The following is an 18,658-nucleotide window of genomic DNA, read 5'->3' on the forward strand; positions in this document are numbered from 1 at the left end:
TGTTGCAATGTATCCATATAGTTGTTATTTAGATACAAGCTCTTGTTCATACTTTTGATTGGTTAAATATTCATACAAAATATAGACAGATCTATAAACACTTTCAACCTGGTGTAGCGATAACGGGACATCCAGCATCGATATCAAGACCTGTTCTCTTCAAAATGGACAATATCAAAGATGTGATTTTGACAGCAAAAGCTGTTGAAACCTCTGAGTCACTCCAGGTTAACCAGACAGTGGCCTTGTGGTTAGAGTGTCCGCCCTGAAACTGGGAGGTCGGGGTTCGATCCCCGGCTGGGTCATACCAAAGACTGTAAAAATGGGACCCAATGCCTCCCTGCTTGGCACTCAGCATCAAAGGGTTGGATTGGGGGGGTCAAATCAACTAATCAAATGATTCCCGAGCGCGGCACGGCTGCAGCTCACCGCTCCTTGGCTGCGGCTCACCGCTCCAAGAGATGGGTCAAATGTGGAGAACAAATTTCACTAACGTGTAAGATGTGTGACAAATAGTACGACTTTGACTTTGACTCTCTTCTCATGGTGACCGCTTCTCTGAACACACTACCAAGGGGGTAGTGTGCACTACCAAGGGGGTAGTTTGCATCCTGACCATGCGGTCGGCCTGCGGCCGAGTCCAGGCCTGCCGACGCTCTGACCCGCTCCGGCTCTCCTCCTCTTTCTACTGCAATCACCACGCAACCTTCTACAACCCTGTGAGATGCTACTCACAGGAGACTAGGTTACACCAGCAACTGAATGGTGGACTGACCAGGCATGCAAACCACGCACCACTACTGTCGAGTATAGACTGGCCGTTGGCTCCTGCTATTGGCTGCAGTCTACGACGGACCATCCACCCTGCTCTCAATGCTCTGCTTCTGCTCTGCTCCTCTCTCTATGGCTGCGTCCTAGCCTGCGGACACTCTGACCTGCTCTGCTCCTGCTCTGCTCTCATATGACAATCACCAGTCAACCTTCTACAACTCTGCGAGATGCCACTCGCACAAGACTAGGTTGTATGATTCTGATACACGCTGTTATGGCAGCCACTGAATGTATGGGTACTGAGTGTATTCTCACTTCCTGTCATGAATGCTTTCTACCCTCTCTGATCCTCACTTCCAGGGCCCCATGTGTCATATAGTATGAGCTTGGATCCCAGTTCTGTTTATTCCTCTCCAACATTAATTTGAATAGTTTCCTTTATCCACAAACCTATAATCTCTTAAGGCAGCGTATTAATGCCCTTCTTGTAGTTAAGTTAGTCATTTGACTTTTCGGGCCAAACACAAGGCTGAGATAAGATTGAGATCTTGATTATAAGTCTGATGCCCCATTGAGTTCTAACTCCGGTTAGAATGCAATCATGACAAACAAAGATTTAAACCACGTCTTTGGTGACAGCATGCATGCCTGTCAGTAAATGTTGAGTTGCAGATCAACCACGTTCTAAATTATCTGAAACCAGTGTCATTTTGAATCATTGTGTGCATTATTTCTCCCTTTTACGCGTAAATAAATATTGACTATGTTTGATAACGAAGGTGAAGGTGTCGTTTTATCCTATGATTACAGTAATACAATTGGGATATTGATTGTAGTCTGACAAGTACTCACGTTACATTCACGTGACGTGTTACAGTGAATGGCCCCTGGGCCACGGCCCCACTGGCCCAATGGCTAATTTGGCCCTGTATAATGTCAACAGTATAAAATAGGGCATTTCATTTAAGAAACATTTTTTAAAGTAGATAAAATGTAACAAGGTTTCTGCCTGGCAGCAACAATATGCAAAGTATAATGGTCAAATATTCTCTCTCATAACAGAGGGTCAGACAAATAATTTTGTACGGCACTGGCTTTATAAGATTCATTCACTTTCCTTTATTTGTATTTGGTATTCATTTTATCTCATAAAACACCTTAGACTTACAAAACTCAGTTACCTGTGAGGAAATGTATTAGTTCAAATTAGACTGTGAGCCTCATTCCCTCCTTTTATTAAAACAGTTCTCTGACTCTATTATCAATAGTTATTCTAAAGAAGCTTAATATTCTACCACTGACTGAAGCAATGATATTGAATTAGTAGCCACAGAATAAATGTAATGGATAATAACACACACAAAGATGAACACTGCTATCACCTTCAAGAAAAGTCCAATTCCAATATATCAACTGCAGACTTTTGTCACCTTTAAATTGGATTTGGCTAGTGAGAACATCATTTTAATTGTCATCGGGAGGCAGTGGCTCAGGAGGTAGAGCGGCTGCTTGGGAACCTGAAGGTTCCTGCATGCCTCCTCCTGGTGTCTTATTATTATTATTATTATTATTATTATTATTATTATTATTATTATTATTATTATTATTATTATTATTATTATTATTATTGTTATTATTATTATTATTATTATCGTCTGGCTCAAGTTTTAATTAAAGTACAACAATGTTTTTTTCCTACCGTATGACAGACAAACTGGTGTACAAATGTAGGGCAGTACAGATGCTAATTAAGCCAAATAAGTATATAACTCCTCAATCCACAACAAGCATGACATTATAAACAAAACATTCAGTGTAGCATGAATAGCTCCGCTCAAAAACATTCTATCTTGGTTGATTTATTGCCTCAAGACTAAGAGACAGGCATAATTTAACTTGAACTCTGACAGTATATTATAACGGGTTTGCCTCCTATTCCGCCTTCTGTCCCGTTAAGCAAGTAAGTAAGTAAGTAAGTGAATTTTAGTAGTAAGTAAGTAGCCTTGCTGAGCCATGAGGCCCATAGGGCAGGAGCCTATCTCCTGTTTCTGTAGCGTGAGGCAGCTTGATGTACAAGTACACCCCCTGGACATGACGCTAGTATGTCGCAGGGACTTACCCCCAATCCAACCCTTGATGCTGAGTGTCAAGCAGGGAGGCACTGGGTCCCATTTTTACAGTCTTTGGTATGACCCGGCCGGGGATTGAACCCCGACCTCCCAGTCTCCGGGCGGACACTCTAACCACAAGGCCACTGAGTTGGTCAAGTTAAAACTGTAATGAGGCAGCGCACTGTAATCTGGCTTCAATATTGATTCACACTTTTAAATCCTGAGGGTTAATTTAACTATGAGAGTCAAATGGACCCATACACTAGTGTTAAAGTACAGTAGCATTGAGGACTTTACTGTGTATAGTTTAGGTTTTGTTACAATAGTCATTCATCTGCAGAATATTATACACTCACCTTTCTTATCCCCAAAGAAGAGGGTCTGTTGTGCAGGGTTTGACCACTGGAGGGAAGTGTTATCATTAAAATCCACACGACAGGTCATGTTGGCAGTGCCCCCCTCCACCACCGTCACATTCTGAGTTGAGGGGAACTGACCTTGGCTACCTGCGAAATTATGAGACAGAGTTTAGGTCACAGTCCAGTCGTAAAAGCTGTAGCTATTACTGCAGTCTTTTCTCTCTCTACATAACTCTCAAACTTAATACCATATTTATAGTATTAATATCCACAAGCATCTCCCCAAGACAATGATGATGACCTGTGTGAATCACAATAAATTGAGGATAATGGTTATGTCTAATGTGAGCATGGTCACTGTGGGCTAAAGCCTTGAGCAGGGAAACAGTGGCTTTTACACAAAGCACAGTGGGCTTTCCTTGTGCCTTAATGCAGGGCACTAAGTGGTAGCATGGCCTAATTAGAGGTCGCCATGCTCTGCCGTAGACTCAAGCTGCAGCTGGGTGGTAAATTGACATATAATCCCAGACACGGTGGGCCTTCGATCCAAGTGGCTGCCCTACCCAGATACAGCTCCACTCGTCACAGTGTGCAGAAGACATTCAAAACAAGGCCAAATCACCCAGCCTTGCTGGATGTTCCCTTCTTATTCCACATTTGTACTACTGCAAAGTACCCAATTACATTTCCATTCCCCATGTGTTTTATTGAACTCTACCAGTCTTCTAAAACCAATACTCTTATTGAGAAGAATCTGTATGAGAGTACAATGTGCAGACAAATACAACAAGCCTGACTAAATTCTTGCCTTAAGGAGCCAGATCTCAGTAAAAGAAAGACCCCTAAAGAAGTGGGAGAGATCCGAGAGAGAGGGGAACGGAGATCTTCAAAGATTCGATGGATAAAAGAGTTTCCATGGTGTTATGGCCTTGTATGCTGTTTGAGTTCTTTTAAACATTTTTAAAACCTTGTATTGTGAAGCACCCCCAACCAACGTTTTTCACAATGCATGCACTTGTACATCTGTGTGACAATAAACATCATGAATCTTACAAACCGAGGACCCAATGTACTCAAGAAAAAATACAAAATAAATACTACCACATAATATATGGTGCAGAAATTTTAGATTTTGAAAAATGACCATGTATGGCACCGAAATTGCCGCTGTGATTGGCTGTTGTCATTGGCTGAAAGGTGTACCATTCTGCGCTGTGATTCGCTGAGCAACAGCTGTGCTGCAGTTGACACCCGTTATATATAAGTGGCAGATATTCCGAGCTCAAAATTCGAGGAGGGAATTGGCACCGAAATGTGTAAGTAGGTTAATGTATATAGGCTATCTATTAACTCCTTTGCTGCCCCTAGTGTTAGTATGGTTGTACTGCCCCAGGTGCCACCCGTCCGGGCCCACTCTATGGAGCTTGTTGTCCTTCTGGGTTAAACAGGAAGGTGGGGGCTTCCGGAAGTGGAACGACACCACTCAACACAGTCCACAGCCTTTACCTAGCAGAACAACCAGCGATACAAAATCACAAATGATTTACGATTGTCGGGTGCGCCCGGCTCACCATGGACAGCTCTCTAACCTTTGGAGATACGGCGCTTTGAAAATTGGGTTATAATGGAGGCTCAACGGAGCTGGATTTAGAAATCGCATCGCTGGTGGTGACGGAGGAGGGCTATTCTACCCGGAGCAATGCTAAAAGGTAAACAAATGGTCGGCGCGTTCATATATGGATTGGATTAAACGTCTGTCTACGCTTATAAGCGTAGCTGGCATAGATAGGTCCCAATAGCCTATGCTTAGACGTTTACGTCTAAGCATAGATGGCAAGAAAATAATTAAGAAAAAAGTACTGCCGAAGCAGACAATCCGCAACACTCCAGGTTACGCCGGGGCTCCACCGGGCGTGTCAGCATCGTGTCTCCGTCACCGTCAGGGAATGTTCCCTTTTTAATCAATGAAGGGTGGCTCCACTGCCTACGATGCGTTGCGTGACTGCTTTAAAATTGCCCCGGTTCGTTTTTTGACACACACACGCATGTCCCTTGGAGCCCCGGCGAAAAAATAATCCTTATAGGTGCAAGGCTCGATGATACATGATAGAACGAAGAAAATACAACGTACGTGTTTCGGCTTAGTTGGGCTTCCTCAGTGACATTTTAATGCTGTGGGTCAGAACTTTGAGGTTTCAGGGGATTGAAGTTGTGGACCCCTTGAAAAGAGGGGAGGCCTGTTGGATTCATACACTCCAGACAGAGCATCCCAAAGGTCTTAATGAGGAGCTTTATTGGGCTGCTTCCATTCATGTTTTAGTCTCAGTCAGCCATACTGGCTTATACAATTGGGTATTTTCAAATTCTTACTATTCTACTGATTAAAGTTCTGAAATGAGACAATTGATACGATTGATCTGGAGTGTTTCCAAAGGTCTCCTTCCCTTATTTATATTCAATATTTTTCTATGTATCTTATACATTTCTAGAATAATGGGTCAAACATGTAAAGGTTTTTATTGTGAGTTTATTAATGTCTGTTAGGTCTACTAACTTTCCAGGCACAATAGGGCCCATACATTATGATAGCTCTTTGTGTTGTATTGCCATTTTACTATTTCTTTATTCGTGTTCACATGATATTTATCCTGTCTTGGTACCATAAATAGAGTCTTCATGTTGACATCTTGCAAGATGATAACAGTTGACACCTGGATTCAATTGCATTTGATTGTATCTCATGCTGTACCTCACATCCTGTTGTCTTGTCACAACGCTGAGGAAGGCCAACTAGACCGAAACACGTACGCTGTCTGCTCGTCAGAGGTAAATAAAATCATGTGGAAAGGACATATATTGATTGCTGGCATTTTCTTCGTTCTATAATGTATCTATTATTAGTCTATTAACCTATAGTAGGTTTTACTGACAGAGGAAAGACGATAGAGGACAGAGACCGGACCCTCCTTCACCTGGGCGAAATACACTCAATTCAACTAAATTCGCTACACCAGAAAAATAAAAAAATAAAGAGTAGATTCACCCAACAGATATTGAGTACTCAAGATTTTGCACGCGGTGATTGGCTGGAAGGTGTGCCATTATGCATCACATAACGGGTGTGCCACACATAGATATTAAATATATATGCCTCATTGGTCGCTGTTCATTGCAGTTCATTGGAGCAACCTGTCTCCAACGGGAGGAGGAAGTCAACCTGTCTCCAACGGGAGGAGGAAGTCAAGCGGAATCCTGAAGGCAAGTACTGCTGGGAAAGAGGGAGTCAGCCTCTGATTGGCCTACCGAACATCTTCCGCTCTGCTTCCGCTATGCTTCCGTTCTGCTTCCGCTATGCTTCGCAAGGAATCTCGGGAAAACTATGGCCAATATTGCCTCCTGTTGCCTTCCCCTGAGATACAGACGCCCCAGAGCCGGAAGAGGCTTTATATGTCTACGGTGCCACAGGGGATACACATTATATATAAGTGGCAGGAAGGGGGGGAGAGAGAAGGGAGAGAGAGGGGGGGGGGGGTGGAAGAGGTAGAGGGGGGGGAGAGGGGGAGGAGAGAGAGAGGTAAGGGTTGAGTATGTCATATCCCCGAACTACATTGCGACTAGTAGTTTCAATGTACATATTGTTATTTCAATCATATATTGTTTTAGACGGCAAGGTACTTGATTTACCAGCCTGGCTGGGATAGACACACTGTCTCTTTGCATTCGCTCTGGATAAATGCCTATTGTACAACCAAGTTGATGTTAGAAACTGTGATGTCTTTGCTTAGGAATGCTTTGATGTCCATGTGTTGGAACTTTATGTATCATGTCGTGTCTACAGTAGATTGTGCATGCCTGCTTTGGTGTCCTGCTTGTACCTTGTGTGTCCCAATATGAAGGTGACATTGCCATCGCCCCTTTCAGTTACACTTCACCACAGGGACATTTGAACTGAGGGAGCAGCTGTCTGCTTCATTAGTCCAGCTCACAGGGGGATCAAAGGGGGCTAGCCAAAGGTCTGTAGACCTTCATTCACCTTCACCATGCTTGAGACAATTGTAAGCAGAGCTCATACTGGTTGGTTATATTATGACATATAGCCTACAGTAGACATGTCCAAATGGCATGTCTTCAAAATCTTAGTTCATATAAAACAGATGGGTGCAGAGGTTAGACCCAGGTGGTGCGCAATGAATTAATGTTACAAGAACTCTTTTGATTATGCATAGAAGGTCATAAAACTCCTGCTTTTTGGTTGTGTCATGGTTGTTGTTTACCTGAGCATCGGGAGAGAATGTCTTCTGCTACCTGGGCTTCACCCGATTAATACAATTCTGCTGCCTGTACTGTACTGTACACTGCAGCTCATCACACCATGTAACATGCTTCTCTGTCTGTGGAGACAGAGACAAGGGTCACTGCTGCTAAAAGGCCCACAAACAAGGTACTGAACACTATTGCTCCAAGGACATTTGCATTGTAGGTGAGACTGTGCTCTGATGTTATCTGAAAAGAAGCATATCGATATGAGGATGCATGTGTAATGGATACACGGAAATAAATGAATGCAACTGGAAACTGAAAAAGATTTCATCAGTCTGCAGATTTTCCTTTTTTATCTGTGGTACCAAGTAAGAGAGTACAATATGGTGTGTAGTATAACAAAGGGTGTATGTACAACTATTATTACTGGTTCTGCTGATCCCCGGGGAGGGGGGGAGGGGAGGGGAGAGGAGGCGGGCTCATAGGTTGGTGAACCAATAGGAAGTCGGTGTCGGTTTCCAGCGCTAGTTTGTTCTGCCCCTCTATGCCCAGAAAACCATGGCTACATTGGCCGAGGCTACATTGGTGGCAGCGGTGGGGTGTCTGGCGGAACAGACTAGTCCCGTTGAGCGTAGTCGAAAGCACGTTACCTGCCTGGGGTGGAGGTCCCCCCAGTCAGTCAAGCCTATAGCTCCTGGCTGGCGCTCACAGGTGGGGAAGACGATTGTAGGCTATAGGTGGCTGCGTTAGGCTACTACTTGCCTATCAGGCCATGGCTCTTTAGCCGATTGGTAACTTACATGGCTTGTTGATACGAGGTCCTGGGTTCGCCTCCTGGCCCAGGCTACAATAGCAAATGTGTGATATGAAGGCAGTGTGTCATCTAGCATCAATTCAATTCATGTTTTCCGTTTCAATTCTTCTCAGCAATGATGTCTATGAAATACTATAGGAAAGGGAAAATCAATATGTGATGACTCACACAGTCATTTGAATCTACACATACAGTAATGAATTATCCTGAATGTTGTCTGCCAAATCATGCCTCCCTAGGGCCTGTCAGCAAGGCAACAGAGCACACTGCTTGTACAGTATACTAGAAGTGACCCGGAGTCTAGTCGCCTCCCTAGCCCGCATATCTGAGACACGCACACGCACACACACACACACACACACACACACACACACACACACACACACACACACACACACACACACACACACACTTTTCCTTTTCCAGATTTTGGGAGTTTGATGGTTGTATCAGGCCTCACTCACACTGTTGCAACATGCATACAACATTTGTCTTGTGTCTTGTCCGTGTTTAATGGCCGCCCCAATGCATTTCCAATGGAAGTCACATGGTTTGACAAACCATCTGTGTATGAATGTGTGTGTGTGTGTGTGTGAATGGGTGAATTGATGCACAATCTATGTAAAGCGCCTTGGATAAATGTGCTATATAAATGCACCATTTACCATCTGACAGTTGGGGCTATATCTTGCCTTACCCCATCTCTTACCTCTTATTTACCTCTTATCGCTAAACTTATTTGCCATTTTTTACTATTTTGAAAACCTTTTAAAATAGTTCAAATAGCCGGTCTACAAGCTCACAATGTGTCAATGTAGATAGATAGATAGATAGATAGATAGATAGATAGATAGATAGATAGATAGATAGATACTTTATTTGTCCTTTCGGAAATTTGTTTTGTGCACAGTACATCAGGATACCTCCCCTTAGATAGCACTTTATAGACTTAGATAGTATTTTAAACAGACTTATGGCATAGTTACGTAGACTGCACTGCAATTGCATTTTATGTAGTCATAGCACTTTATAGTACACATGTATAATATATAATATAGTATAGTATGTATAGTTTACATAGATACTCCACTGTTACGTTCTTAGCTTACGCATGTTTCATGATAACTACTTTTTATATGTGATGTATGCCATGCTTTTTTGTTGTTGCTTAATGTAAATCGCTCTGGATTAAGAGCGTCTGCTAAATGCCTAAATTGTAAATTGTAAATTGATACAGAAAACATATACAAACAAACAGATCACACAGTACATTGACAATAAAGAAACAATGCCAACAGAAGGCCACCAGTCATAGTTCCAAGAGGCATCACATCACACTTACCCCAGCTATTTTGCTGGACACGTTGATGATTTTACGGAGTTTGTTCTTATTAACCAATGATAATGAGCCATACCAGGAAACAAAACAAAATGTCAATGCACTCTCCACAAAGGATCGATGGAAAAGTGCCTAGGAAAGATCGGCTAGTTGAACTATTTAATTTTTTTTCCAAAATAGTAAAAAATGGCAAATAAGTTTAGGGATAAGAGGTAAGGGTGGCGCAAGATATACATCGTATAAGCATTCTAAATACACTACTTTGGGGATGTTGCAGTGGGGAAGGGGTGTTCCCCCACTAAAGTTGGTATTTTGGTTACCTGTCTAAATCCCTAAAACACCTCCGTTACCCGTTACATTATGCATAGGTGTGGTTTGGGCGTTACAATAATTAAACCAATCACCATGCCACATGCCATTGCCTTTAAGAGATCCCTTATCCGTTGCCCGTTATGCCCAGTGCTATATTGCTTCATAGCATTTCGGTCTATAGCACATGGAAGAGTGATGTGTTGCGTTTTTCTTTTCCACCCCGCACAGAGCCATGAAAGAACACATCTTTTCACTGAGTCACCACTCGCTCAGATCTCGCTCATTTACTCAAGTACTATGTAAACAAAAAAAAGGCTTTAATTTGGTATATGCGTATTTGCGTGTAGAACGTCTCTACGAAACGGTATCAAGCAAAAAGGAAAGTTCGGTAAATCGGATTAAACCCCATTTGCTATGGGGTGATGAAAATGAACGAGCAAATGAAATCGTGCGCGCCGCACAATGCCTGGCACAAGCCAAATAACGTCTTTGACTATACAATTATATAAACACAATAGACACAAGGAAGTGGCAGGCACTCACTTCTGCTGATTATAGGAAAATTACAAAGAGATGCATAGGAGAATAAGGAGAGATGACGCAGTCTTCCCTGACTCCACGGACATCTCCAATGCAGGAGTGCAGTGCACACCGCTATACCAAACTAATTTGGCTTTACGGCTTTACGGGTGCTTTTAAACTCCACTATGCGCCTTCCCAAATGTGTGTGACCGAAATAGCAATTTAGGGGAAAGCGTGCCAACACGCCCATGACCACACCTCTAGGCGCAAATACCGGTGTCGGCATAATAGATAAGGGACAGAGCAAGCTCCTATACTTTTTTTCGGGCAGCGGCTGACTTGCGGGCCGTGTCACGGGTAACGGCGGCGGCGAAAATGGAGCCCATAAACCATTATGGAAATGCAACATGTGCTGCCTTGGAATACATTTAGATACAGAGGCAGTAAGGGCGAAATCCATTTGGCCCAGTCGGTCGTTAGTCCGACGCGGCGGTCGGTAAGTCCGACGGTTGGTCGTTAGTTAGAAATGGATTTCGCCCTCCCTCTACAGAGGGTTGCTTTGTGTGTCCAGTATATGATATACCTATCTGTCATCCTCACTGCGACCAACACAGCCCCACGATAGAGCCCCTCATCCCTAAACTTATTTGCGAAATAGGGCCCATGGTGTATAAGTGTCCAAGCAAAGAATTAAACCCTTTAGTAAAACAGACCTGAGTTACAACTGTATTTGGACCTCTTTATTTTCATCGAAACCAAAAACATTAACAATATCTCATCGTTGTGAGCTTGTAGATCGGCTGGTTTTAGAAACTTTCCCCCCTGAATAGGGATGCTGAGGTTCAAGTAGTTAAACCTCACACATGTGAACCAATGCAGCCACACTGCTTCTTGAATGAAATATTCACTGTCATTATTGACAGTAATTAAAAGGGAATGGAAAATAGATATTCACATTATAAAGACAAACATTTGAATGTATCCCCGTGATTACCATTGATTTTGAGGGGAGCTGTCTTCACTTGTATATTGCAGGCTACTTTAAGGTGCAATTTTCAGCATTATCATGAAAAGAATTCTTGAATGCCTGGATTTTTGTATTTAATATATTACAGGCAGTCGAGGAAAGGTCATGGGGTCACAAAAATCAGTAGGGTTCAAACCGGTTCATCCTGCAATCCCCTCGTTAGATTTTGATTATCTTGTACACAAGTGTCAAGTGGACATTTGGCCACTTTGGTTGACTAAAGGAAGGGCTATGGAGTCACCAAAATCAGTAGGGTTCATCTTCCAGAGAGCATTTGATGTGTTCAATAAGTGTCATGGCAAACATGGCAAAACATGGCAATCTAGCAAGTAGTCTTCAAGATATCCTGTTTGGTACTAAAGTGTTGCTATCGGCATTGCCATTGGTTTAGAGACCCGCCACTAGTGGTATTAAAATGCATGAGTACAGGGTTCCCCAATTGGCGTCCCGTGGGCCATTTGCCGCCCGCGAGGCCGCGAATGGCCTTTTTTTGCAAATGGCCTTTTTTTTTGAGTGCTAATAAAAGTTACAGGTATGGTATGTGCGATATGAAGTGTGAGATTACCATAATGAAAGTAATCCTTAATCATATTCAAGGGCTTTTGACAAATGGAACCAAATGGACCATAACAGGTCCGTTTGGTTCCATTTGTACTCTCAGAGTTAAGTTGACATTGATTTTACGATATAAAAATAAATAAATAAAAGTCCCAGATATAAATGTCCCAGATATAAATGGCATTAAATGGGGTTCAGTAGCCTATGCATGTCAAACTGGGCATCCTTCAAATTAAAATGATGAGAATCACTGCTAGAGCCCTGCCATATCTTTTCAAATGGGGTGAAAATGCCCTGAAAATGAATTCATTTTATACTCTCAAGAGTTAAAGATCCACCTGGAACCCCCTCAAGGACCACTGGTTGAGAACCACTGTTCTACATCTATTCTATTCTATTCTAAGTTTAATTAATTCATGAAAAAATTATAAAAAATAAAAATGTGCGTGCGCGGACTCGGCCTGGTACCCTAGTCAAAATATGGCCCTTGAGGAAAATTAATCTGGTAGAATGTGTATATTTTTTCTACACATTTTACATGCAGTGTGATGAACTTAACTGGATAGATGAAATTGTTGCTGATGGCAGAAGAGTAAACATTGATTCTTCATTTCAACCTGCCTCGCCCCATGTTGGAATCAGAATGCAGCTCAGTCCCTCCGGAGTCTGACAATTTTAGAAGCCAAGAATAATACTTCAATAGTATTGATTTAATTACTCCTGGTTCAGCTGAGTAATATTAAGAATGTATGAAACAGTTAGTTAAAGGGATCATGCAAGCAACTATTCATCTTTATCAATGTAACACTGTACAGCTATTGAGCAAATCTCTGTGTTCTCTTTGATATACTGAAAATGCAGAACTAACCGTTAAAGACAGGGATATTAGAGGTCAGATTAATTAATGTCTGATATCTTAAGGAATAATGCATACAGGTATATTCTCTATTGGGTACTGGGCTGATATATGAGGTGAAAAATTATAAGATCTCTGAAGAGAACAGAAAATGAGTGGAGGAAGAATGAGCCATACCACCTCCGAAAGCCTTTTCTCACTTTCAGCTGACTGCACCAATAATGGAACGGAGTGCCTTGATGAATGGTTAGAGCATTCAAGCACACCAGTGCAGAATAAACTTTAAAGTATAGGTGTAAAAAAATAAAATAATAATAATAATACAAAATTGCTCAATACATTGCATGCCTATTCAGTACTGAGTCATAGCAATAATATGTTTTCATAATATGAAAACATATAATTACTTTTTTTTGCTCGATTTAATGCCCAAGACGTCATTTAGACATTAAATATTTAGGCAGTAAATCGAGCAAAAAAACGTAGGGGCCTAGTTCAACAGAGATGAGAGTTTGTGAGCTTCCATCTGATGTTTATAAGCCATGGCAGCATAGACAAAATCAGAGTGTTTGAATGTCTGTAAACTAACAGGTATTTCTGTGTAGAATGTCTATATCTGCACAGTATAAAATATAGTGTCCAGAACATTCATTATGTCTACAGTAGTTTATCAACCTGTGGAGATATTGTAGAACAAAATAATATATTGTAGTCAATCAAAAAAAGTGTCCTGTTCTTCCAGAAATAAGGTATAATGAATACTAATGCTCCAATGTGACGCTGCCAGCGTTATCTACCTGGAAAATGGAAATACATTTTTTGGTTGATGTCATGATGATTCAGTCTATAATTTAGTGTCTGTCAACAATGTATTATAATGAATATCAGTGGTGGAAGAAGTAGCAATACCACAATATAAAAAAATACTCTGATACAAGTAAAACACCAAAATTGTACTTAATCAAAATATACTTAAAGTACCAAAGTAAAAGTAAGTAAGTAAAGTCAAAATGCAAAAATAGCAGATCTACAAGCTCACAACGCATTGCATCGCAACACGTTTTAGTAGTAACTATAGTAGTAGATATTAGGTCCAGAGTAGAATCCAGTCTATTTTGACTAGACAAAATGGAAATGATAAAGACAAGTTTGTTTTCTCAAATTCCAGATTAATAATTGCAACAAAGATTATCCTGTACCAAAGCTCCAATTCATCAAACTGTGTTATTGTTGAAACAAGTGTCATTGTTAACATGGCTCTGTAAATGCTGGGATGCAGAAAGCTGGATAGATAAGTGAAACCTCTCATCTTTGACACCCCTTATCAATAATACAACAGCAAATATTGTAACAGCAGCTCTCATTACTACTCACTAGAGAGTTTTTCATAGCACTTCACTTCAAATCTTTCATCACAGCTTTTGAAGTCAATATATAAATCAGTAACCAAGACTTTACTTCCTAGAACAATTTACTGTTGGACAGTGCAAGCAGGTCTTGTATGCAGCTGCATGCTCATGAACCCTCGAAAGGGGACCAAATAAGGCTACTTCAGACTTAGACTTCCATAAGGACAGAAGGTGGAAAAGCACAGCACGGCTATGTTGGGGAATGCTACTATTTTCATGCAGGATATTCTATAGAGCATCGCAGTTCCGCCCCCTTTCAGAACGACGAAAGAAGAAAAAAGGCACGGTACAACAGTTTTTGTTTTGTTTTTCTTCTTACTAATTATTTGAATTGCTCAAAACATTGTGTTTATTGTCATGATTTGTCACGAGCCAAGTTGGCTTTGTCCGCGGTGTAAACGTCTTGAAATAAATACTTTTTGAAAAGCCTATGGGGAAAATTAATGGGGAATTATTTCCAGGGCCACTCGTCGCTCTGAAAGGGGGCGGGACTGTGACGCTCTATTGTTGATGGCAATTGGCAACCCTTCAAACATGCAAGCCATTTTTGACAAAGGGCCCTATTTCCCTAATTGTTCAACTAGCTAATCTACATTGACACGTTGTGAGCTTGTAGAATGGCTATTTGAACTATTCAAAAATGTTTTTCAAGATAGTAAAAAAGGCAAAGAAGTTTAGGGATAAGGGGTAAGGCACTGGTGGAAACAGAGACCAAATTGTCCTTTACCGTAAACTGCGTGAATAGTGCAGGACTGGTCAAGACAACAAGGGTCTTCTAGAAAAGAAGAAGCAATAGGCAAAGACTAGACTAAAATTACACAAAAGCTCAAGTCACAACTTAGAAGAAGCAGTTTTCCCTCCACACCAGAAGCCCCAGCAATCCATAACACTCAACTAAAACCAAGGCTGACAGGCCAAGCATTCCAGCAGGAAATGTTCTCTCTGCATTTCAACAACCATGCATGTTTTGTAATGGAGAACATACAATGGCGCTTTGAAAGAAGTTGAAAAACAAGGATATGTCAAATTCCAACAAAACAATGCAGAGCAGTGACGAGAGAAATGCAAGGTTGAAGTCATGTGTGTGTGTGCGTGTGCGTGTGCGTGCGTGCGTGCGTGCGTGCGTGCGTGCGTGAAACTGAAATTTTGCCCATGGAGGGGTTTTCTTTTAATTTTCCGTAACTCTGCATACCACTCTCTCGTGTGGAAATGCGTCTGTGACCCCTTGCCTAGCAGGTATCAGCACGTTTCTGATGGCATGGCTCGATTTAGTCGACTGAGGGTAAAGAGCACAAATGACAGGTGGCAAAAAAAACATGTTGTGGCCACCAGTTTGTTTGATTGGGACAGATACAGAAGAGCTATAAATGAACTATTCACAAAATAAACACGCACACACACACACGCACGCACGCATACATGCACGCACGCACGCAGAGCAAGCTATGTCAGAGTGGTAACCAAATACTTTTGGAGCTTGCCCTTATGGCTAGGTCTGAGCAGTGGAGTTGTCCATGGTTCTGAGTAGTGCAGGACAGGTGAGCTCTGTCCATGGTTCTGAAACACATGCAGTGTGATCTGTACACTGAAAAAGGTGCACCTCTTCTATTTGTCATGGGAATGTGTGTAAGCTGTTAAGTCTTACAAGACAGATTTTGTAACACAATGTGATGTCTCTTCTGCTTAAAAAGCTTTTAATAAAAATCTGATCACAAAAAAAGAAATGGCCTCGGTAGGTCACTGAGGTGCATCTGTTTCAAACTGAAGTTTTCAATGCCTCTGAAGCATGACGTTCAACACTGCTGAACACATTGTGTACAAGTGTGCATCAACCAATAGGAAATAAGCACGGTGGTTGACCCTACTTGACCGGCATTTTGCTTGGACTGTAGTTTCAGTTTCAGTGATGAGCCAAACATAACAAGTCAAACGAACTACCCGGTTAAGACGAACTCAGATTGTCTTAACCCCCGGTTAAGACAATCTGAGTTCGTCTTAACCGGGTAAATGTCTAAATCTCTGACCCAACAATATCAGGGTTGTAAGGCCAGGTATCGCTGAGAATATATGGGTTGTAAGGCCAAAGATCCTGTCTCGTACAGAAGGTGATGGAGTCTCTCGCGAGGAGCGTAACCAACAGCTGAGACTGATTCAGAGAATCCTGACTCAATATTCTGGTGCGTACAGCCAGGCACCCAAAAGAGACATAATGTCCTGTAAGTAGAACTTAGAAATAAAACTAGTGTTGACTAATCATTACAAGTGGCTCTTAGAGGAAGCCCGTTTTGGTTGTAAACAAGCTAGAAGCTACCATGACAGTTTTTGAAACTGAAAGGGAAAGTTCTCAGTGCTAGTCGCTAACCCACGCTAGCGATCATATTTACGATATGACCATGCATCTGTCACTAAAACAATGTACAAACTTTTGGAAATACATGGAACCTGCAGCAATAGGTGAGTAATTCATTGTCTCCACCACGCCGAAGGTATGGGGAGAGAGTATGTTTTGCCGTCCGTCCATGTGTCCGTCCGTTAACAGCTAATCTCCCGCACCGTTAACCTGGTCGATGCCAAACTTTGCACACACACCCCCTGGATGCCAACGACGAACCTCTGCCCCAAATTTTCCAGAACGGCCTGTTATAGCGCCACCATGAGGCAGATTTTCACATTATTACCTATAACTGCATCAATCTGCGTGAAACGTTGAATGCACAATCCCTAGAGGCCAATGAAAAACCTTTGCCCTGCATTTTTCACATCTGCCTTTTATAGCGCCACCAAGAGGCCGACTTTTGTAAAACACATTTTTTGATATTACTCCTTCAGATTCTGTCCAAAAATCCCGCACATCATTACACACTATCTGGATGGATCTGTCCAATATTTCATATTCCATCCTATTTGGCTAACATTGGCTTCCAAAGTTTGCAGGATTGGCTCGTTTTGAACAAAAAGCCTCAAATCATGAACGCAGCATGCAATTTACCTGAAATGTTTCACGCACTTTCCTTTTCACATTGACCTGTTATAGCGCCAGGTGGATTTTTGCAAAACACTTTTTTGGAACAAAATGCCTCAAATCATCCAATTGCCATCAAAGGCGTAAGAACAAATGGCACCCTATTCACATTGGCCTATTATAGCGCCACCAGGAGGCCACAATAACCTGACCTGGCCTGGAGACCTGTACCCCGAGGGGCACTTCTTCTAGTTGTATATGTGTTGGAACGTTACAGCAGTGGTTGAGCTGCTAACAAACGTCCTCCTGCTGCTTAACAGCTACAAATACACTGTCTGTGTAGCTTTGCATCTTTGTATCTCGGCCCGTGTGAATGCAGCATAGCGTTGTGGTAGAGAGACGTCCACATATCGTACATGAAAGAAAGGATTCTCCAGAAACCTGGGAGACTAGGGAGAGTTGATGTGGGATTTTGATTGTGCATGGGCTAGCAATGGGTTAATCTGGGGGGTTTATACAATGGAATTGTTATGATGACATTAAGCACAATTTTAAGTGTGAAGTTTTACTGCTGCAGCTCAAGGTCAAACATTAACTGTACGCACCCTTTCTACTCTGCAGGATGAAATATCGAATTATTTGCATAGAAAAGGATGCGTTTGACTTTCTTCTTTGTACATCATGTTGGTTTCTAGCTCCACCGAGTCCTCTCTGTGGCGGCTGAATGCCTGGAGGGAGGAAATATAGGAGGAGGTCTGTTTGGAAGAGTGGGATATCGTGGGTACCGTATGTTTTTGACAAGGTGTAGCCAGTGGGAGGTGCCACATGGGATGGGGAGAGCTGGCTTATTATTGTAATTCCCCTTGTATGTTTCCCTTTCTCAATTAGAGGTTCTATTCATTTGATTCCAAAGGCACAATAGACCATGTTTTGACACATTTTGTCAAATTTGAGAGCAAAACAAAACATAATAATGATTGTACAGTATTTGGTTAAATGGGACATGATATTTTCCACGTTACATGCGCATCTCTGCTTCGGCCGTGAGAATGGACCTGCTCATCCACTTGCTATGGCATCACACATTAACTCAAACAACTACAGAGTTTGAGTAGTAACAGAGAGCCAGATTTGGGTATCAGTGCCACCCTTAAATTATGATTTTTTTGTTTGGTCCCATGCTGCAATGGTGTTTGTACACAAGGGGCCCTATTTGTGGGAAAAGGTGAACTGGTGTGAAGGAAGCACAGTCAGTCAGGTCGATAGAGTGTGGCAACAAATCGTTGGTATTTTTGGGACCAGAGAAGGATGCAGTAAATGCAGCGCATTGGAAAGATGGGTTGGATTTAGTCTCTCAA

At 42.0% G+C, this 18,658-nt stretch overlaps 1 protein-coding gene across 1 annotated transcript in view; it reads right to left on the minus strand.

Annotated features, from left to right (window-relative positions):
* The window catches only part of LOC306933100 (cell adhesion molecule 2-like), a gene marked incomplete at its 5' end in the record, with an annotated part of 176,403 nt that overhangs the window by 48,122 nt on the left and 109,623 nt on the right, over positions 1-18,658 (minus strand). Inside the window, one exon of the mRNA XM_079515110.1 lies at positions 3,239-3,388. Within this exon, the coding sequence (XP_079371236.1) occupies positions 3,239-3,388 (150 nt within the window). The remainder of the gene's footprint in view (positions 1-3,238; positions 3,389-18,658) is intronic.

The sequence above is a fragment of the Electrona antarctica genome (assembly GCF_951216825.1).
Source record: "Electrona antarctica genome assembly, chromosome: 11".
Lineage (NCBI taxonomy): Eukaryota > Metazoa > Chordata > Actinopteri > Myctophiformes > Myctophidae > Electrona > Electrona antarctica.